Consider the following 24,199-nt stretch of genomic DNA (forward strand, 5'->3'; position numbering starts at 1 on the left):
CTGCATCTTTCTTGCAGGGTCGACCAGTTGACTTCAATGAATATGTGATATATGAAAACCGCCGAGCCATGATTGAGTACATCATCACATTCCAACGCCAGGGTGCGCCAGCCGATGACACGGAACAGGAGGAGGTCGGCGGAGCTGTAGCTGCCAATGCACTTCCTCCATTACTTCTAGGTATGTAGTGACCCGTGAAGATCCGGGGTAGAATAGATCTTCAGCAACCCATGCTTGCCGTAAAAGGTGACTATGCTTGTCGTAAAAGGCGACTAACTGGATCGGGTGGTCAGGCTCTCTGACTTGGTTGATGCATGTCATCGATCCCAATTGCATGGATCGATGCTCATGATATCAATCACTGGATTGTCTGGTCCAGACTCGATTATTTACAGACCGCCGTCATATAGCTGGAATATTGCTGAGTGCAGCGTTAAACAACAAACCAACCAACCAACTAGGTATGTAGTGATCTTTCAGCAACAAGTAGGATTAGCATTGATTGTTTGTTTGTGTGTGGTTTAACGCCTTACTCCGCCATTTTCCAGCTTATCATGGCAGTCTGTAAATAATCGAGTCTGGACCAGACCGTCTAGTCATGAGCATCGATCCACGCAATTGGTATACAATGACATGTATCAACCAAGACAGCGAGCATGACCACCCGATCCTCCAAGTCGCCTCTTACAACCGATTTCCATTGAAGTTGTCATTCACATATCCATACCTGTCAACTCTCATTCATTTGGTGTGAGGCTCACACTTTTACAACAAATCTGACTCTCATGCTACTGTAATCTCGAGCCTATTCGCTAAAATGACTTTTAAGAACACCACGTTCTATTTAGTGCTTAATTGTCTTGTTCCACATCCGTAGCTGTATAGCATTTCTGTCATTATCTCTACATCTACCTGTGAAGACAATTTACAAATTACAAACTCAACCAGAGGGCTCATTATGGTTATAATTAAAAAATGGTAACATAGTTAAAATCACCATTCTGGTGCTAGACATACTAGACATGGTTATTGAATACCTGAAGAAAACAGGAACGGGGGTTGACACTTGGTATTTCATCTGTCTGGATTGCTTCAGGGCCCACTTGCACAAAGCGATCTTAGCGCTAAGACTATCGTAAGCCTATGTTAAAGTATTGGATGGGATATGTCGGCGTCTCCTCACACTTTGACATGCTGGGTCACTGTTTTATTCCCTGTGAAGATCCAGGTTAGAATCAGTCTTCAGCAGTGTCTTCAGCTTGTCTTATGAGGTGACTAACGGCTTTGGGTGGTTGATGCATGTCAACGTATTCCAATTGCGTAGATCGATACTCGTCATGTCAGTCATTATTTTGGTCTTGATTATTAACGGACCACTGTCATATAGATGGAATATTGCTGAAAACGTCATTAAATAACAAACAAGAAAACTTTGGTTCAGAAAAAGTCTTGACTCCATAGGCTAGAAAAAATAATAGTGTGATTTGTGTTGACCGAATTGTAAAATGTCTGGTTTGCACTATTCAAATCGGACATTTTGCAGTCACAATCCGACAAGTCCAGTGCACAGACCGATTTCCAGATCCCTGATCTTGGTTCTCAGGCACTGCCCACATCATCATAAAGTTTGCTGCACGTTTCATTTTTATTTCAATTTAATATTTTTTTTAAATCCTTAAATATTCCAAGTCCAACGGTTGTAAAATACTGGAAACTGTAGTCAAGTATTTTACTCATCAAGGAATACATTCACAGTCAAGTCTCATTAATCTGACACTCCTTAATCCGACAATCAACTTTATCCGACACAAATGATGGGAACCAATTTAATTAATGCTATTTATACCCGTTAATCAGACAGTCTCGCACTCCGACTCCCACGCACCTAATTTGCAACGAATTACTGAAATCACTCATTAATCAGTCTCGTTAATCCGACACAGTGATCAGCGTACTCCGTGGTCATCCGCCCACGAGTACACAGCCCCGTGTTTTGATGCGAGACGAGTCGGCGAGTAGCTGCATATTACAACGGCTGCAGAGATAAACTTGCTTAACAAGAAACAATTACTGCTTTAAATAAATAAAACAGGATTAATCACATGCCTAGATTACTTCAATGTCATTAAAATTGGATACAAGTTCTCGTTACCGCTGAGGACATCCCATTACAGGTCATGTCAGAACGACCTTTTGCGAACTTTGACCGACCAATGAAATTACTAACAGGAAGTCGACATTAGCCACTAAGAAAGCAGCTTTCTTAAGCATTGCGACACTAGTTTCAAATTAGCCACTTCCATTCCAGACTAGGCTTTAAAAATCAGTCAATTTTGAATCAGTCATACAGTCCGTAACAGTAGTTTTGTGTTAAACTTTAGTGGTTGCATGATTAGAAAACATATTCCGCTGACAATGTAACACAAAAATCTGAATATTTCATTTTTCCTTTTCCTACGTGTTCATATCGTTATCTATTGTGTAGTTCCAATCTTCAATCACGAACGTTTATACTAACGTAATACTCGTTAATCCGACTTAATCATATGCAACCAACAATGTCGGATTAACGGGACTTGACTGTATGTAGGCCCTTTCCCAGGTTGATTGTATACAACTGTTAACTTGGTTACATACTAGTTTGAAGAGAAAGCTCCTCACGCCCCACCTCCCCCCCCAAAAAAAACCCACCAAAACATCACCCGCCTGCACTATCTTTTTTTAAATACTAAGGCCTTTTTTATATGTATATTTTATCTTATCCTGACTCATACTAATAACTAATCTCATCAGTTTTAGAAAAGTTGTGGAAACTTCCTGTGCTGTGTTCCTGGAGAACAGCTCACCTGAACGCACCCTTAACCTGCGCATGCGCACCAGAACCACGTGACCAAGTTCTCACACTCATCATTCTCCCATTTGCGCGCCAACTGAATAGTTTATAATTTTTAGTGTGTGTGCTCTGTAATCATGTCAAATATGAAAATATCCAGAACAAGCATCTCCTTCTGGATGAGAGCAGTCATTCTGAGAGCCTACTAGGCAGCAGGGCTCCATCCACCATCAGCATCCAATCCACACCTAGTGAGAGCCAAATCTACCCTAGCACATCACAGCAACTGCTCCATCCAACCATTATGGAAGGTCGTTTCTTGAGATCAGACACTGTCTTCACAAATCACTGTCTCAGAGATTTCTCCACTCATGATGTTGCAGGAATTCACCAATTCCGACATTTAGTAGTCGCACAACGACTTACAATTCCTACCTGAAGATAGACCTCTACACTCACCCACGATCGCGCCGACTTGTTGACGTCAGGTTACCATAGCCACTGACCTAGAGTCCATGCTCCCCTGTTTTACTTTGCAATTCAGAACATGATTGAGAATCATTGTGATAAGTTTATGACTTTTTCTTAACACAATAATCGTTTAAAGTAAGCTGGAAAAATCTTTTCTCTGCGCACTTTATCAAATCCACAGAAACAGTTTTCACTCCGTATTTCATCAATAAGGAGGTGGTTCCCCACTAGATGTAAGATCATCATCAGGATGTTTTCATGTTACATCACCATCTGAATCACGCACACAGGTTGAACCCACCACCTTCTGTGTGATTCAAGCAATAAGTATGGCTCTAGTCGTGGCAACTTCCAAACTTTCGGGAAGTTGTGATCTATCGGACCGTCATTCAGGCGATGTTTCTGACAGATCACGATCTGAAAAATACTAACATGAAAGTGTATCCCGTGGATAAGCCGACCCCTTTCTACAGAATCTTTTTTCTGGTCCTCAAAATTCTGCTTATACGCGGTCATATACGGTATGAGTCAGGATAAGGTCATATATGTATTTCTTATAGTAAAAATATCTTTTATACTTATCCTGACTCATACGCTAGAGTAACCCTCTGAGCTGTCCCCTCATCCCCTCGTGTGTTTTGGCCGATAGGTAAGGGAAATGGGAGAGTGACAAGAATACTGGCTTAGTCACGTGGAACTGATGCGCCTGCGCGGCTCAGGTGTGTTCAGGTGAGCTGTTCTCCAGGAACACAGCACAGGAAGTTTCCACTACCTTTCGGAAATGAGGTAAGGTAAGCAATTAGTATAAATCAGGATAAGTAGAAAGGATATTTTTTACTCCCCGCAAGTCGCTGATGCTTGGCCAGTGGAAGAAAGCTTTTCTATGAGGCTTTGGCTTGATGACAGTAGGTAAAGAATTAGCCGTTTAGATTGTTTCTATTTATTACTAATTATGTATAGGGATCTACCCTTTAATTCCTACGTTCCTTCTGTAAGAAGATTGAACGACCCTACCGTAATGGCGTTTTTTCTGTGCTTTTTCTTCCTCACGGATTATTGACAAACGTGTCGTTGTTTTGGGGGGTGAATTATTGAGGTTTGGGACATTCTGAAGGTCTCCTGCCTCCAAACCGTCCGATACAGATGCGTTCAGGAGTAATGCAGGATAAGTGTAAAATATAGTAAAATCTAAACAAAATTTACATTTGTATACTTATCCTGCATTACCATGTTTAAGGACCCACCCGTCGCAGACTTGCCTCCCCACTTTGGCTTCAGTAACCTCAAAAGTATGTTTTTTAAGCTCGGGCGACAGGCAATGATGTGAGGAAGGTGTCTTGGCATCAAGGTCACATGACAGCGGCGATGGACCTTATAAAAACAATTTCTTCACCCCAAATCATCGCCTTGCGCTGTCTTTTTGTTGTCGTAAGGTAAGCAGTGAATGCATTAAGGAGTAATGCAGGATAAGTATACAAATGTAAAATATATTTAGATTTTATTAATTTCTTCAGAGGAAAGTGTTGAGGACCACATGAAAAGAATCGCACAAGTCCGGGAGGAGATCCGTATAAAACGAGCTGAAGAGAGGGGAGAGATATATACTGGCCCCACAGGGGTGAGTGTCGGGGAAGGAGAGGGGAGATATATATACTGGCCCCACAGAGGTGAGTGTGTGTGTGTGTGTGTGGGGGGGGGGGGGATATATACTTGTCCTCAGAGGTAAAGGGGGAGTGGTATACTGGTCTCATACTGGCGAGGGGGTGGGGATTGCTTTGTGTGTGAAAAGTACAGCTATTGAATCTCAGTGACAGAGATACGAGTGATGTCATTTGATTGTGATGTCATGGTAACCAATGCCGTCACAATTGTCTGCAAAGCATTGTGATGCAAATGCATATGAGATCTCTGGGGAGATTCTGCTTGATCAACCTCTCCTGTGGAAGTAAGTTTTTGATGATAAATCTTGGTCTCACAGTGGTAAAAATGAAGAACACCAAAGGGAATCACATCATGAATCGGAATTATGTCCCTACGAAAACCTGATGCCATGTTTGAATTGTTCATATGGCAAGGCAGCCATGAAAGTTTGTAAGCAGGATGATCGCAGTGAGAGTAGGGGTGAAATGATACAGCAAGGTCATGATACAATACGGTCCCGAGATGCATATTTACGTCAAATCGCATGGAAACTTTTCAGAAGTATTTCAGAGCAGGTTCAAAAAGAAAAGCTAGCTGAAGACACGTTTGTAGCAGCTATTTTAAGTTGTGAACTTAAAATGCTAATTACAACACATTTTGCAATATCTGACCGACAAAAACGGCAAGGGTCATTAAACAAGTAGTAAGTAATACATTTCACCAAGTCTATCGTCTTGTATCAATACAGAAAAAACGTATCGTGGATCGTATCGTAACACGAAAACACACGATATGCACCAATGTATCGTTTCACCCCTAAGTGAGAGCATTGTGACAGACAAGCATATGTATGTTTGTTGTTTAGTTGAGGACATGTTTGTTGTTTAGTTGAGGACATGTTTGTTGTTTAGTTGAGGACTTGTTTGTTGTTTTATGTCTCAGGCTCAGAGGCAGAAGGACCGAGATGTTTGGAGACGAGTGTTAAAGGTGACCTGCCCACCCGGCTCTGAGGTACAGTATATGACACTATATTATCGTGGGCTCTATATTATTGTGGTATCGGTAAATCTCGTAATCTACACACCCTGTCGACTGTTTACTTATGCAAATCTAAGCACGATATTTCAACAGTTGATCGAATACAGGACTGTTGTGGTATGTCACGGCTTCTAGTAAGTGTACACCTTAACTTTTTATGATGGTTTCTGGAATGTTTTTTAAGTGGAATTACCCCCTACCTGCATTCGAAATAGATTAGAAAAGAACCCATTTGTTTAGCGAAGTCCCTTGACCCAACCTAGTTCGTATGCATACTGATTATGCATAATTCAAAACAGGAAGTGATGTAAACCACATTATCCACACGTATTACACCACAAAATAGCCATACAGTGATAATATGGAGTTGCCCGCCCTTGAGTCCCTAATGACAGGTACTTTGTTTACCGAACTCAGAAAAGAAAATCAGCATCGATCAATACTAATTAATGTGTCATAAAAGTTGAACAAAGAACATTTTGCGTATGACATATGTAATAGGTCTGTAAGCGTACGCCATTATGATCCATGATGAATTAACTACGGCGATAATATAGCGTACCATCCAACCTTGACAGGAACAGCTTCTAATGAACACTTTAAATCTTCAAACTAATGCAAGCTTGTACGTGGTGAGATAAATGAAAAAAATACATGTCCCTTGCTGGAAAACATGCAGTGACCAGGGATGGATCTAGAATTCCAAGCCAAGTGCCCCTGACATGCTAATTGGGGGATATTTTTTGTTGTTGTTAGATTCAGTAGTCTCTGATCCTCAATGTGTTTACAATTTTTATGGATCTAGTTCATCCAGTTAATGTCACCCATTGTTAGGGACACGGGTTGCAATTGCTTGTTTGTTTGTTTGTTTGTTTGTTTGTTTGTTTGTTTGTTGTTTAGCACTGCACTCAGCAATATTCCAGCTATATGACTTCGGTCTGTTAACAAAGTCTGGACCAGACAATCACGTGATTGACATTATGAACATCAATCCACATAATTGGGATACGATGACATGCATCAACCAAGTCAGTGAGTCTGACCACCCGATCCCGTTAGTCACCTCTTACAACAAGCATAGTCGTCTTTTGCCGCAAGCATGGGTTGTTGAAGACCTATTCTACCCTAGATCTTCACAGGTCGTTGCAATAGTATCCCAGCAGTCTGTCTGTATATGGAGGAAATTACATTGGATGGGATGGACAAACATGGACTGGGTTGATTGCCTCATTGTTGTCAGAGTTCAGATTGCCTCATTGTTGTCAGAGTACAGATTGCCTCATTGTTGTCAGAGTACAGATTGCCTCATTTTTGTCAGGGTACAGATTGCCTCATTGTTGTCAGAGTACAGATTGCCTCATTGTTGTCAGAGTACAGATTGCCTCATTGTTGTCAGAGTACAGATTGCCTCATTGTTGTCAGAGTTCAGATTGCCTCATTGTTGTCAGAGTACAGATTGCCTCATTGTTGTCAGAGTACAGATTGCCTCATTTTTGTCAGGGTACAGATTGCCTCATTGTTGTCAGAGTACAGATTGCCTCATTGTTGTCAGAGTTCAGATTGCCTGGTGGTTGTCAGAGTACAGAATGCCTAATTGTTGTCAGAGTACAGATTGCCTGGTGGTTGTCAGAGTTCAGATTGCCTCATTGTTGTCAGAGTACAGAATGCCTTATTGTTGTCAGAGTTCAGATTGCCTCATTGTTGTCAGAGTACAGATTGCCTCATTGTTGTCAGAGTACAGATTGCCTCATTGTTGTCAGAGTTCAGATTGCCTCATTGTTGTCAGAGTTCAGATTGCCTCATTGTTGTCAGAGTTCAGATTGCCTCATTGTTGTCAGAGTACAGATTGCCTCATTGTTGTCAGAGTACAGATTGCCTCATTGTTGTCAGAGTACAGATTGCCTCATTGTTGTCAGAGTTCAGATTGCCTCATTGTTGTCAGAGTACAGATTGCCTCATTGTTGTCAGAGTACAGATTGCCTCATTTTTGTCAGGGTACAGATTGCCTCATTGTTGTCAGAGTACAGATTGCCTCATTGTTGTCAGAGTTCAGATTGCCTGGTGGTTGTCAGAGTACAGAATGCCTAATTGTTGTCAGAGTACAGATTGCCTGGTGGTTGTCAGAGTTCAGATTGCCTCATTGTTGTCAGAGTACAGATTGCCTCATTGTTGTCAGAGTTCAGATTGCCTCATTGTTGTCAGAGTACAGATTGCCTCATTGTTGTCAGAGTACAGATTGCCTCATTTTTGTCAGGGTACAGATTGCCTCATTGTTGTCAGAGTACAGATTGCCTCATTGTTGTCAGAGTTCAGATTGCCTGGTGGTTGTCAGAGTACAGAATGCCTAATTGTTGTCAGAGTACAGATTGCCTGGTGGTTGTCAGAGTTCAGATTGCCTCATTGTTGTCAGAGTACAGAATGCCTTATTGTTGTCAGAGTTCAGATTGCCTCATTGTTGTCAGAGTACAGATTGCCTCATTGTTGTCAGAGTACAGATTGCCTCATTGTTGTCAGAGTTCAGATTGCCTCATTGTTGTCAGAGTTCAGATTGCCTCATTGTTGTCAGAGTTCAGATTGCCTCATTGTTGTCAGAGTACAGATTGCCTGGTGGTTGTTAGAGTACAGATTGCCTGGTGGTTGTTAGAGTACAGATTCCCTGGTGGTTGTTAGAGTACAGATTCCCTCATTGTTGTCAGAGTACAGAGTGCCTCATTGTTGTCAGAGTACAGATTGCCTCATCGTGTCAGAGTTCAGATTGCCTCATTGTTGTCAGAGTTCAGATTGCCTGGTTGTTGTCAGAGTACAGAGTGCCTCATTGTTGTTAGAGTACAGATTGCATCATTGTTGTCAGAGTACAGATTGCCTCATTGTTGTCAGAGTTCAGATTGCCTCATTGTTGTCAGAGTACAGATTGCCTGGTTGTTGTCAGAGTTCAGATTGCCTGGTTGTTGTCAGAGTTCAGATTGCCTCATTGTTAGAGTACAGATTGCCTCATTGTTGTCAGAGTTCAGATTGCCTCATTGTTGTCAGAGTACAGAATGCCTTATTGTTGTCAGAGTTCAGATTGCCTCATTGTTGTCAGAGTACAGATTGCCTCATTGTTGTCAGAGTACAGATTGCCTCATTGTTGTCAGAGTTCAGATTGCCTCATTGTTGTCAGAGTTCAGATTGCCTCATTGTTGTCAGAGTTCAGATTGCCTCATTGTTGTCAGAGTACAGATTGCCTGGTGGTTGTTAGAGTACAGATTGCCTGGTGGTTGTTAGAGTACAGATTCCCTGGTGGTTGTTAGAGTACAGATTCCCTCATTGTTGTCAGAGTACAGAGTGCCTCATTGTTGTCAGAGTACAGATTGCCTCATCGTGTCAGAGTTCAGATTGCCTCATTGTTGTCAGAGTTCAGATTGCCTGGTTGTTGTCAGAGTACAGAGTGCCTCATTGTTGTTAGAGTACAGATTGCATCATTGTTGTCAGAGTACAGATTGCCTCATTGTTGTCAGAGTTCAGATTGCCTCATTGTTGTCAGAGTACAGATTGCCTGGTTGTTGTCAGAGTTCAGATTGCCTGGTTGTTGTCAGAGTTCAGATTGCCTCATTGTTAGAGTACAGATTGCCTCATTGTTGTCAGATTACAGATTGCCTCATTTTTGTCAGGGTACAGATTGCCTCATTGTTGTCAGAGTACAGATTGCCTCATTGTTGTCAGAGTTCAGATTGCCTGGTGGTTGTCAGAGTACAGAATGCCTAATTGTTGTCAGAGTACAGATTGCCTGGTGGTTGTCAGAGTTCAGATTGCCTCATTGTTGTCAGAGTACAGATTGCCTGGTGGTTGTCAGAGTACAGATTGTCTCATTGTTGTCAGAGTACAGATTGCCTCATTGTTGTCAGATTACAGATTGTCTCATTGTTGTCAGAGTACAGATTGTCTCATTGTTGTCAGAGTACAGATTGCCTCATTGTTGTCAGGGTACAGATTGCCTTATTGTTGTCAGAGTACAGATTGCCTCATTGTTGTCAGAGCTTACATTGCCTCATTGTTGTCAGAGTTCAGATTGCCTGGTGGTTGTCAGAGTACAGATTGCCTCATTGTTGTCAGAGCTTAGATTGCCTCATTGTTGTCAGAGTACAGAATGCCTAATTGTTGTCAGAGTACAGATTGCCTCATTGTTGTCAGAGTACAGATTGCCTCATTGTTGTCAGAGTTCAGATTGCCTGGTGGTTGTCAGAGTACAGATTGCCTCATTGTTGTCAGAGTTCAGATTGCCTGGTGGTTGTCAGAGTTCAGATTGCCTCATTGTTGTCAGAGTACAGATTGCCTCATTCTTGTCAGTTCAGAATCAGATATATTTATTTACAGGGTGACCTGTGATATAGCTCGAATATTGCTGAGTGCGATAATCATCCTTTGTAATTATGTAATCACGAAATGTATTTTCCTGAAATATGAAGGAAATATAATAATGATTAATGTGAATAATTAAATGTTCCATAATGTTGATGGTATCTATAAAAGAGAGTACCGTATTCCCCGTATTTAACCCCCTGTTCCAAAAAAATATGCACACCATGACCGACTACTCAACCAATCAGTAAGTAATCTTTATAAGTGCCCCGAACTACCAGACAGTTACAAGCTTGTTTACAGAAAACAGCAGCCTAGTAATTGCCTCGTAACTATCATCGAAAATGTTTTAGTTTTAATGATATTTGAACTAAGTTGGTAGATGATCTCCGAGAAGAAGTTAACTTGCCTGCGTAGTTTTTATAGGAGATCCTTTCTTTCAACGACCACCTCCGTGGTCTAGTGGTGAGAGCATCTGCCCGGAGAGCGGAAGGTCTGGGGTTCGATCCCTGGCCGTGTCATACAAAAAAACGTTAAAAGATCGATATTTTGGTGCCAATACTAATTTTTGCACTAAGATTGGTCACTTGTGGGTATCTGACAGCCTGCATCAAAACTGTTGCCAACTTCATCATTTAGACCCGATGAGTTAATGGTGATCAACAAGCTAGTTACTCTTTTCAGGGGGGGGCCGCCACTGTGATCTAGTGTTGGAGCATTCGCCCAGAGAGCGGAAGGTCCGGGGTTTGACCCCCTAGCCCCGTCAACCTAAAGACTTTAAAAGATGGTACTTGTTCGGCATTAAGGGGCTAAAACAAGGACTGGTTGGCTCAGTCAGTATACTGTGTCTGAGTGGGTATTAATGTTAAACTGCGGCATGGTATCTCAGTGGGCTAGCACTAAAATCGGCATTAGTCCAGACAAGTACAAGCAGCCACACACACACACATGCATTCACTTCGGTATATAAGTGTCATAATCTTGGACGAGACGTTAAACTTCACTTCACCTCACCTGTTTCAGGGCTATGACAATGCGGTAGGAATCTTTGAATACTTAAAGAAAGAAGAGCAAGAGGATGCAAGTTCTAAGGCTGCAGCGAGCGGAGGTAAGCCAGGAAGGATCATAATCAGAGCCTGCCATGATTATGTGGGAATCTCATCGTAGTGTCTCTCCTAGTAGTGTCTCTCCTAATTGTCTCTCCTCCTTATGTCAGTCTCCCCTGTCTGCATCTCTTCCTTGTCTCTCTTTCAAGGATTACCGTATTCGACGTAATAAGCGCCCATGGCGTTCTCAAAATTAGAAATAGGGGGCTCTTAATAGTGTATAAGTTTGGTGAAAAAAAAGAGAGAGTTGAAAGATCGTAAATTTCGTGGTTTATGCTGACAGCCTGAAATGATACAGAAGAAGGGTCTGTGCGTATTATACACGACAGATTATATTTTCCAGAATTTAATTGCCCATAATTAAGGGGGCATATAACACGCGAGTGTGTATTATACACGAATAAATAAGTCTTGTGTACAATGATCAATTTGAAGGGATGTTAATTGGGATTGTTCACTAGCCAATATATTAGCAAATATCAACCGTGGGCGCTTATTACATGGAAAACGGTATACAAATGTTAACAGGTTAAGGATTATACAAATATTTGAAGATATTTCATAATTAATTTCACAACGCGCTGTCATAGTACTGTCCCCGAAGCTGAGATCGTCGGTGTAAACAATGAATTATTCTTTACAAGTTCTCAGTAGCATTTGTATTAAGTCTGTTCAGCTACCATAAACTACACTGGGAGTTACCAGGTGGTCATGGATATTTTAAATTGAAATCACAACAGAACGTCCAGACTCAAATTTATATCGGTAAGGAGACCAGATAACAGTAAAATAGTTTGTCAATAAAAATAAGAATAATGTTCAATACTTACGATAAATGTACCGGGATGGTTAAATTGTTACAGTTTGTCCCGATTGCGTGCCTTGTTGACATCTCCATGTGTTTCATGTGCTATCCAGCCATCACCTTCTGCTCTCCAAGCGTCGCTTTCAAACCGGAAGTAGCGAAGTGTGAAAAAGGTCAATATGCTGAAGTTGACTGATGTTTATCATAATCCAAACATATAAAGTCAGAAGGAATATGTGCATAGTCAGAAAGAAATGCAAACATTTGTCACTTATCGTGTAACCATAGATTTCTAGGTAATTTTTGCCATTTAACAAAAATGTATCACATGACTTAACCTTTGGTCCAGGTAGTCATTAGGGCTTCCACGAGTCCTAATTTTTGGACTCGAGTACCCGAGGGGTGGAACTCGACTCATACTTGATTACCCGAAAATAGGACGTCCTTTAAGAATATTGGTTCATTAGATCAAAATTGCCATCTAAAAGTATTAAAACATGTTATAAGTATAATTGAACTGCACTGAAATGTAAATAGAAAGCGTCCACGGAACTTGTTTATCTGTCAAAGTGTATGGAAGTGTTCAGTGTTAATGTTTGCTTGTAACTACACTAATCTTAATCACGACCTTCAAAAACATTACGCCACGTCTACAAATACTACAATACATATTGAACACAAACCAAATTTTTCTGACGATCAGCGTTTCATTCGACACGTGCGAACAAGCACGAACTATAATTCGCAAGAAGAAAATCGATAATGTGCATCACGTGACATACACGTATACACAGCTGCTGGGCTGCAAGACTAAGGCCGCTAAATATGGAAATGTAGTACTATAAGTTCATTCATTCATGAGTTGGTCACGTTTTCAAACTGTACCAAACTGTCGACCTGTCACTTGATTTGTAAGCACTGAAATAGCACATATATACCAGCTAATCAGTTGTTAATCTGTGTAAGGGAATACACTTGGCATTTGAATTGGAGCAAAGAAGGAATAATCGCCTTGATACATTCAATTTCTTAAAGTCAGGAAGGAAAAACAATAATTACGTCTATTTTATGTGACATTCTCAATTGTTCTAATGTACATCTACTTTCTACAAAGAATACATTATTCAAACAATATTAAAACAGAGTGATCTCCCCTTATCGAGTACTCCAGTCCTTGATAACGGACTCGAGTCCCACTAAAACCGACCCATACCCGAGTACTCGTTGAAGCCCTAGTAGTCATGTGGGTACCCAGGTCCTACTCAGGACCCACCCGAGTACCCGAGTTACCCATCCCAGCCCTAGTCTTGGTGAATACCATGTGCAATGCAAAACAAGCCTCTCATTCATATTAGAGCATTGCAGTCATCATTTGGGTCACGTGTCGTACAATTATTTCCTGATAGGTACTCCGACTGATACATGGTCTGCAGCAATGCGAGTCTAAATGCTTGTTCCACAAAATTTACAAAGATGCCTGGGTTGTAGGGTCCTCGACCTTGAGTGGAAATGTGAAAAGTCCTGTCTGCCAAACTGTCCACTCTTTACGTGTAGATGTATTTGTAGAACTTGAGTATTTGGCTGTGCCCTAAGACAGATAAGGCTAAAAAAAATAAAAGAATTGGTTCTCAGGCAATGGTTTTTGAAAATATAGTGCGGGCGGGCGGTGTCTTTTTTTTTTTTTTTTGATTGTTCAAACTAGTATGTAACCAATAAACAGTTGTGTAATCAATAAACAATTGTGTACAATCAACCTGGGAAAGGGCCTCCCTACATAAATGTATTCCTTAATGAGTAAAATACAGGAATACACTATTTGACTACCGTTGGACTTTGAATATTTAAGGATTTTTAAAAAATTTATTTAAAAATGGAAATAAAAACGAAACATGCAGCAAACTTATGATGATGCGGGCGGTGCCTGAGAACCAAGAATATTAATTTTTTTTAGCCTAAAGGACTTGTGACAGCTTCGCCTCGCCCATTGTTCTTGCAACTGGTCGTTTATGTCCTGATAACATCCTGACACTCACCCTCTACAGTGATCGCTCGCTATTGCGCTACCAATGGGGTCCAAATAATTGGTGGGCGTTATAGACGATGAGCCGTTTAACCGAGGCCGAGGCGGGGGAGCGCGCTCGGGAAATCTCAAATCATCAATAGGCCTATGTGTTTATCTCACGTCACGTCAAAATAGTATATATTTTTATGGACCTAGATCTACCTGTAATATCATTCATTTATTAAATCTGTCATATTTCACAATGTCTGAAATACGTATTCCATCCTAATTTATCATTTTTTATCAATAAATTAAAAATTATTCACTATTTCCCGCGATGTTATTGAAAATAAAATTCTCGGACACACATTTCGACAACGGGTCCGCATCGAACATGTCAAAGAGCAAAATAAAGACTATTTTAAGCAAATCTTTAAATATATTATACAAAGTGATAAATAAAATCAACTAAAAGTAATCAAACTTACATCTAAGTTATTATTTCCATCGTTTCGTGCGATCGCGTGTAATGTAAGTCAAATGATATCTCGGCTTTCGTCGCCTTGAATTCTCGGCTCGGACCAGAGACCATATAATAGAGGGACGGCCCTCACCAACAGTTTATCATGAACCATCAGCGCTACGGTCTGGCATGTAACTGATACACCCCGACACCCTGCTGTTAACCTCTCTGTACCGCTGCAGATGCGCAATAGATGCGCAGACATTCACGACTGACCATTCTGGTAACCACGTAAACAATATTACATAATATCCGGGGTAAGAGTTAATTCCCTTAGCCGAGATTTCTCCGACTACGACCAGCGACAATCCAATAAAAGGACGTCCCTTAGCGGATTACCAAGATTTTTGTATGATATCTCTCATTAGCACATGTCAGTTGGCTGCAAACTATTTGCTGAACATGTGTGTCTTCCGGGACATTTATTTCAATTTACATATCTCATTTTATGCTGCAATTGTTAACTATTATAAATAAACAAATATACCAAATCTACTACGAACGCCACAGAAAACTACGATCCGGTAAATTGCACAGGAACTCAGGAAGTGTAAATAAAACTCATTCAGAAGCAGGGAAGACACTTGTAACATATCACCCTATTCCCGATGTTCACAAAATATATCTCCAGATTAACTTCATATCTTATATTAAGTCCAGACTAGATTTACTTGCAAAAATGCATGATCACCGACTGGTGTAAATGCTTTACTATTAGCCAGAAAAAAAATGACGCCATATTAATGTTTTTATTTCATGTAAATTCGCTACTATTTTATAATGCTAATAGTTCCAATGAATTAAAAATACACATTAAACTACGAGCGTTGTTAAATGAATTTTCGATGTGTTTGACAATGGGCTTCGAAAGAATCAAATGTTATTGGTTAATGCCAGTTTGGGGCTAGCAGTGATAATAGGGTTTGCCGGAGCGAGATAAGTTTGACACCTTCGACCTTGTTGTCTGGAACTTCTCTCCCGACGACTGCCGATATAATCCTTCTTTTTTCTTGGCATTTACAAAGCAAATGATAATTTTATAATACAAATATTTCATGTAACGGATTTTTATTTTTGTATGATGTTTTCATTGTTGTGTAAATACACAAAGTAAGTAGTACCTTCATCATATTTACATTATTATGATTGGGTTTAGGCCAAGATCATTTTGCTCATAATCAATATTTACACGGCATAAAATAAATAATTGATTAAATGTAGTCATGATTAATACAGACAAAATCTTCAGAAGATAACAAATATGTAGTATTGTAGTATGTAGTATATGCGCGATATGTGATAGAAGCCTAACTGAAACAAAGTTAAACTTACGAAAAAATGGCGAAAGCAAAGGTAAAAAAAATACGCGTCTTACAAAAACAATTCTAATATCATACAATATAAGTCACTTTGTATAATGTTTCAAAAGATATATGCGGATGATAATCACAGACAAAATGCATGTTATTTCGTCTGCTATATGGTAATTTAATTTAAAATATGTGACGTAAAATATGGCCTTGCGCCAAAAATCATACCAAAAAAACTACCGATCGTACCTAAATAACTTTGGTACCAAGCCAAAGGGGAAATCGTGATGAATGTAAAACTATTTAATTCAGGACCGATGATAGGAACACATTCGTCTGAAAGCATGCGGAAATTAAGAGTTGTGGTGTAATTATTTCGGGAAAAGTCAGATTTAGTCCCATTTCTGGAGTCAAAATCTGAAATATCGCATCCGCCCTAAATTTGTAAATGGCACTAAGCCAGTTTTTAACATATATCCTTTTTATACACCTTGGTAACCAAGGACTTTCATTGCGAATTAGAGGCCGTTATTGAAAATCAAAATCTGCACTTTTGCCGATTTTACATGTGCGCCATTTTGTTCTCTCGGACAAAGACAAAGCGTGATCACAGTCATCAAATACAGTGACAACGACATGCTTTAGGGCACCAACAAATCTCAGTTGTAATGTTAACAATGTTAAGAAATACATGAGTGTAATTTTGTTTAGTAAAATATATCTTTTGCATGGGAAAAAAAGGCGACAGCGATGACTGCAGTTAACGCGTTTCTGCTCGCTTCCGGACAGGCTGCGCAGTACAAGCCGTAGCACTGATGGTTTCGCGCATAGGCTAGAGGGCCGTCCCTCTATTATATGGTCTCTGGCTCGGACACAACGATTAATGCAAAAATATATGCATGAAAAATCTTTGTCACAGCTCGTAACCTAGCACGATACATTCGCGAAGTTCCATATTTTTAATATATATCGTGATTTCCTGCTTAAAACGTTCAGAATAACACGATTTAACAAAAAATCTTTCGCTAACTTCTGAAATTTATCAAACACGAGCTTGGTATCACAGCTTGATTGGCTGCCTGAGGTCACGTGCTCAAAATTGACCAATCACGAAACTTGTAGCAGATTTCGGCAAGAAAGCGTCATTAGAAACAAATTTTAATCCAATGAAATCGCTTGTTATAACTACGGGGAAAAACAGGCGATGTTACGAAAGCGCGATTACGAAATGAATGACCGCCGTGTTGTGACAGCAACTACATGTGTGTGACAGTTTAGCCTTAAATTGGATTGCCCACTAATTAAGAATATAAACTTCGCTTGTGGTTCTCTTTTATTGCATGCATGCGCTTCTAAGATCAAAGGATGTATAGTGTGAAAAGTTAACTAGTTGAACAATCGTATTTCCGGGACTTGCCGCGGATGTTTTCAAACAGATTATTAGAACTCCATTCAGCGATAAACGGTTGATTATGCAATGAGAAGCGTTATGTGCAAATGAACAACGAACAACAATACAATTATGTCTGTGTAAAACTCTCAGTAATAAAAGTGTACATAAATTTTGGGAGCCATGCGTTACCGCGCGTAATAACCGAAGTAGCGCTTTATCGAAGAGCGCAATAGCGAGCGATCACTGTATTACCAGCAGACACTGGCCATTACTTGTAAAATAATACAGACATGTATCTTCTTTGAACATCTCAACTATGAGGAAAGGTTGAATGAATGCTTTTTTTCCTTCTAAACTGGAATTATGCATTGAAACTGAAGCTGTTATTCACTAATTCTTTTCATTTTTTTACGCAGCTGGGAGCCTCACAACAAATAACACTAACAACAATAATGATAGTGACCTTGAACTTGCAACTGCAAGGTCACTAGCTGCAGAACCGGAAGACGACACTGTAGAGATGGTGATGGGCAGTCTCATTTCAGACTTCCTCGATGTCACGAAGATTGACAATGTTCAGAAGGCCAGGGACTACTTGCAAAAGTCGGGGATGAACTTAGACCAAGCTTTGCTGTTGTATTATGAGGAGGAATTGTGAGAGAAATTGTGCATGTAATCATTAAATTCCCATCTCTAAGTCTTATGCTGAACTGTTTTGAGACTAATAACTGTGACTACATTTGTCAAGTTAATGTTGCCCTCCGTCATAATGGGGAGAGTGCAGGACAGACTGGGAGCAGTTTCTGACTCAATTAAGTCATTATGACTTCAGTTAAACTTGTTTCAGTGTATGTTTTTGTTCTTGTAAAGTTTGTTTGTTTCCTTGTTTATATTAATTATTGCCATTTTGTTTTAAAAAGATGGAGACTGCTTCGGCATTCTATCAGTTTAGTTTTGTCAAAGGACAAGGTGTGATATGGGGCCTTTTTGGCCCAGGGGATACTATGGTTCTTTCTTAGGGTGGGGCCGAGATTGGAAGTTGTTGCGAGTGACCTACATATGACGTCAAGATCACAGTGAAGGTTATTCGTAAAGTATGTCTGCCATTATCACTAAAATGCTTTTTCTGCAAATAGTTTTATAAAGTCTTAAGGGTGTAGTTGTTATGTTATTTGTGGGTTGTATTTGATACATGTCTTATCAAGGGTCAAGGTCATCCTCAAGGCCATAGCCAGGGTATGAAACTCCCCAAAATTTCAGCCAGACCACAGGACTGGCTAGCTGAAATACTTGCCAGCCCTGACCAAAACCTGCCTGCCCACTATAACCATATGTTTCTCAGGATAAGCTAACGGGGTTTCTTTTTGGTTACATTTTATCATTCATCTTTACATGTGAATTAATGATTATCATCGGGAAATATTTAGAATATTTTCACATATGAAATATAACCTGACCGTCGGGCCGGGGGATTTGAAAATCTGGCAGCCCGAGTTGAAATCAACCAGTCTCGGACGGTCGGGCAGGCAGGTATTTCGAACACTGCCATAGCCTGAAATACAGTTTGTTTACCACCTAACATCGAGAAGGATATGTTGAATTCCACTGAGGATCATCATATTGGGTTACAGGCAAGATAGCCCTGGGAATCTCCTTGAAATTGATATTAAAGGTCAAATTCACTCTCAAGGTCATATGCTAAAGAATGTATTAAGTTCACTATAACCCAAGAAGTGTTCATTGTAGTAGGATGAAATTTGGCACATATCATCCTCAGAGTGGGTCATTGAAGTGGTAAGGTTTTTACGTGACCTTCATTGAAGGTCAGGTCACTGGAATAGTCATTCTGAAGGTAGTCTTGCTTCTTTGCATTCTGAATCAACCCCAGCGTTTGTATGACATGTTTGCCAGAGCTTTTACCCATGTTTTCAGCTGGAGATAATCGCAGCTAGAAATAATATAGCGTGTGATTGGCTGAAATTGATCGTCAAGTATGTATGACTTTCTTATTATGGTAGCTAGAGGGATAATCCGTTTTAAAGGTGTCTTGCATTTGATGTATGTTTTCCCAAGGCAGAAGTAAAAAGTTGTACTGCAATTGACATAGATAGACCAATGGCGAAGTCTGCTGTCTCCTAATTTTGTGATGTTAAGATGGTTCTTGATACATGTCTTGTGGGAATGTTTGGGGGCATTCAGGAAAAGATGGGGATGGCACCGTTTCTGTGTTTGCATGCAATGCAAACACCTTTCTTGTTTTCATACAAAAAAATACCCGTGAAGATCCGGGGTAGAATAGGTCTTCAGCAACCCATGCTTGCCGTAAAAGGTGACTATGCTTGTCGTAAGATGCGACTAAATGGGATCGGGTGGTCAGGATCGCTGACTTGGTTGATGCATGTCATCGATCCCATTTGCGTGGATTGATGCTCATGATATTAATCACTGGATTGTCTGGTCCAGACTCGATTATTTACAGACCGCCATAGCAAATCGCGGTGCCTTAGACAACTGGGCCACCCATGCCCCCACACTATATTCTGAACGAATATGTGCTTGCATTCACTGAACCTACGTGATATGACTGAGACATGATCCTGGCGATTGCTTTCCTCCATGGTAAGGCCAAATAAATTAAACATTCATTTAATATATGAAGACTTACTCTCCTGTGCATGGAGAAACCTGTTGATCCAGACGGTTCTTTTGTCATTATATATCCGTGCCGCTATGGGTGATGTTCCATTGCCCCTTTGTTGATAGTCAATGATAGTGGTTGATTTTCTGGTGATATGTTTAGGGCAGAGATGAATTTGCCATTTTGATGTGAGTGTGAAACGTGAAAGTTATCAGCCATATTTTTGTACTAACCATTCTATGTCATTACGGCTTATGGTGTCCTTTGGCAAGGGTGGAAACTGGGCTTTTGTAGACATTTAACTCCCTTGCCTCAGGAAGATAGTTGATTATTGAGAAGACATTGCGTTTGGCACGATTGAGTATCATATTATGTATATTCATTTATTTTGATTATAACCCATATTGTTAAACTTTGCTTTATTTGTTTTCTGCATTCTGATAACGAAGAGGTCATTTGTCATGGAAACATATGATGACATTATGATTGTTTCACATTGGTTGGAATACTGTATTCGACGTAATAAGCGCCAACAGCGATATTTGCTAATATATTGGCTAGTGAACAATCCTAATTAGCACCCTTCCGATTGATCAATGTACACAAGACTTATTTATTCGTGTATAAAACGCACTCGTGTGTTATACGCACCCTTAATTACAGGCAATTAAATTCTGGAAATACATATCTGTCGTGTATAATATGCACAGACTTTTCTTTTGTATCATTTCAGGCTGTCAGCATAAACCACAAAATTTATGATTTACGATCTTACAACTCTTTCGCCAAAATTATATTCTAATCAGAGCCCCCTATTTCTAATTTTGAGAGCGTCCTGGGTGCTTATTACGTCGAATATGGTAGGTCTAGATACGAAGCAAGTGCTATTAAAACATTCAATCATTTGTATATATTAGTTCAATAATATTTATATGTTGCCAGAGATGCAGATGTTATTGGGTGTTTGCTGCAAATCATTTAAAATCTTTTGCTAACTGTCAGCAAAAATGGAATTCCTGGACATCGAATACAGAATAACACTCTCAAATCACGTTTATCCCATATCATGTTCATATACTGAACCCCAAAAGTTAAGGATCATGAATAGTTTTGTGAATGTTGTTTCGTAGTGGACAATGAGCAGGCGATTTCATGATAATAACCCAAAAATGTTCATGATCCCTTACATTTTTGGTTCAGTAAAGTATGGTCAATCATGGTCTGATGAAGCACCATTCGTCACCACTCGCCCCATTCCGCAACCTCGTTAAGACTCGTCCCCCTATTGATGAATGTTATGTGCAAAAATACGACAAACCAAACAAACTGCGAGTATGACTTCTAGTACCTCGGTCAAAGAATCACTCAGGAACATTTTTTACTTTACATATGTCTTGCATCTAAACAAATACCCAACGTACAGTTAAATGTGTTCTAACATGCTATATAATACCGTAAGTTCCAATATGTTTTAAATAGCATCTGGATCTATGACATTGGGGAAAATATACGTGAATCATTACGCAACGAGTTGACAATTCTTTTAGCTATGCCCTTTTGAGCTTAGACGGAACCCAGTCAGAAAAAATGGCCACAAGAGGGGCATGAGTCTCTCTTTGGCTTGTCCCGGAATAGCACGAGTTGGTCACAATGATGAAGCACAACCAGGAAGGTGTCTGCTGGTAGGACTTTTTAATCACGGCGTATGTGGCGGTGTTCGACATGTTTTAGTCAACCAATGGCTAGAATGAAGCAGTCTGGCCTAGCATCATTGACTCAGACGAGTTGCCACAGATACAGGGTAATAGAAACAAAAAGGAATTAATTCCCATTTTACGACAAGAGGCCACTTCAATCTTTTTTATTTGATTTGAAAAATTACTACATTGGCAAAAGTCAAATAGTTCTTGTGAATGCTGAGTGAGTATGGTTTTATGCTGCTTTTAGCAATATTCCAGCAATATCACGGCGGGGGACACCAGAAGTGGGCTTCACACATTGTACCTATGGGGGAATCAAACCCGGGTTTTGATCGTGACGCGCAAACGCTTTAACCACTAGGCTACCCCAACGCCCTCTGAATGCAGAAAGTGGACATGTTACATATTGTATTCAAATAGTCAATAGGATTGATTCTTACAAGTGGGCCCAGTTATCACAAGGAGATAAGACTTACGACTTTGGTAAGTTGCGGGGTGTGTTGTATGACAAAACCTGCGAAGATCTGGGTTGGAATAGGTTTCAGCAACCCATACTTGCAGTAAGAGGCTACTATGCCTGTGTCGAAAGAGACATGGTCAGACTCGCTCACTTGGTTAATGCATATAATCGTATCCCAATTGTGTAGATTGATGCAATCCCTGGATTTTCTAGTCCAAACTTGATCATTTACAGACCGCCGTCTTATAGCGGGCAAGAACTCCTTCAAGTCCCTCTTCTTGAATCGAACATCAGACAAAAGATGTATGCATTCAGCTTGATAGAAAATATTGTGTGAAATAAATGTATATTTATTGCATGCTGTATCTGTTGGTTATTTCATTTGAGTGACATCTTCCTGAGGCAAGTGAGTTAACTGACTATAAAAGTCCAGTTTCCACCCTTGCTAAACTAGGCTGGTATTATGGAGTTACATTTTGGCTGGACTAACAAGTCTATGCATAGTCCAACAAAATCGCTTATCGATGGGGGGGGGGGGGGGAGTTGGATGTTTCTGGGCAGTAAAATTGACTGAGAGAATCTTGATATTTTGGACCCCTACATTTTACAAATGCTGGATCCGCCCAGCCAGTGACCACCAAATCCATTCTTGTTGCCCTTCAAGAGCCGGATAAGAATTGGTCTTGTAAGAAGCAAACATGCTTGTCATATGAGATGAATAACGGGATCAGGTGGTCAGTCAGTGAGTGAGCGAGTAAATATGGTTTTACGCCGCTTTTAGCAATATTCCAGCAATATCATGATGGGGGACAGACACTAGAAATGGGCTTCAGACATTGTACCCATCCCATGTCAGGAATTGAACCTGGGTCTTCGGCGTGACGAGCAAACACTTTAACCACTAGGCTACCAGACGGCCCCTCGGGTGGTCAGGCTTGTTGACTTAGTTGATTCATTTCATCTTATACCAATTACACAAATGCTCATGATGTCAATCACTGGATTGTCTGGTCCAGACCCGATTATTTACAGACCGCCGTCATATAGGTGGAATATTGCAGAGTGCAGCGTTAAGCAACAAACAAACAAATAACAAACAAACATACATTTGGTTTACAAAAATGCTTGACTCCTTCAAAATGAAAACCCAAACGCACAAACCATTAAAATGTTTTATTTAGTGTGTCGCAGGACATACAGGAAATATCAACAAGTTTGGGAAATATATTAATATTTATTTCATTAAACTTGAACAATTATGATCAACATCATAACACATCAATATTTTGAATTCTGATAAAAAACAATCTACAGCAGTGCCCAAGACAACCACAAACATGATTTAATAGTTCATTAATGTCATAATTTTAATTGATATTCAGTATCAACATGTCAATATTACTTTTCAAACCACATAACCAGAATGAAGGTTTGTAAATATATTACAAAATTTATGCCAAATCTCCACGACAACAACCATAATGGGGAGATAACTCTTAGGATGTGCGAGGCACTAAAATCACAACTACTTACTTCGACCCGACAGGAATGATGTTTTAAATACATGGAACATATCACTATGGACTGAGATGCAAAATACTTCTCCAATTTATTTGCATGGAGTAAAATAAAAACAGACTGAAATCATTTCTAGAAAATACTGGTGCTGTTTTTAAGATGTGTGAGTGAAAAAGCTCAGTCAGTACCCTCGGTATCTTTCTAGAATCACAAACTATCTGATATTTACCTCTCAATACTCTGAACTAGCCAAGATGTATTTCTAACCTTTTCTATACGGCTATTTCATTATGGCTCTCAGTCAATCTCATTAAAATCAGATCTAAGTTCTCGCTATCGCTAAACAAAGATCTGAGGACATCCCATTACGGGTCACGTCATAAACGAGTGCCGTAAAGCTCGAGAAAGCTGCTTTCTAATTGG

The 24,199-nt window shown here is 40.0% G+C and overlaps 1 protein-coding gene across 1 annotated transcript in view; it reads left to right on the forward strand.

Annotated features, from left to right (window-relative positions):
• Positions 1–18,608, forward strand: part of LOC124140447 — a 36,031-nt gene extending 17,423 nt beyond the window's left edge. Inside the window, exons 8-12 of the mRNA XM_046508003.2 lie at positions 18–180; positions 4,819–4,922; positions 5,888–5,956; positions 11,345–11,429; positions 17,877–18,608. Of these exons, the coding sequence (XP_046363959.2) occupies positions 18–180; positions 4,819–4,922; positions 5,888–5,956; positions 11,345–11,429; positions 17,877–18,118 (663 nt within the window). The 3' untranslated portion in view covers positions 18,119–18,608. The remainder of the gene's footprint in view (positions 1–17; positions 181–4,818; positions 4,923–5,887; positions 5,957–11,344; positions 11,430–17,876) is intronic.
• Positions 18,609–24,199: the final 5,591 nt, after the last annotated feature.

The sequence above is a fragment of the Haliotis rufescens genome, unplaced genomic scaffold (assembly GCF_023055435.1).
Source record: "Haliotis rufescens isolate VD_foot unplaced genomic scaffold, xgHalRufe1.0.p SCAF_37, whole genome shotgun sequence".
NCBI classification, from domain to species: Eukaryota; Metazoa; Mollusca; class Gastropoda; order Lepetellida; family Haliotidae; genus Haliotis; species Haliotis rufescens.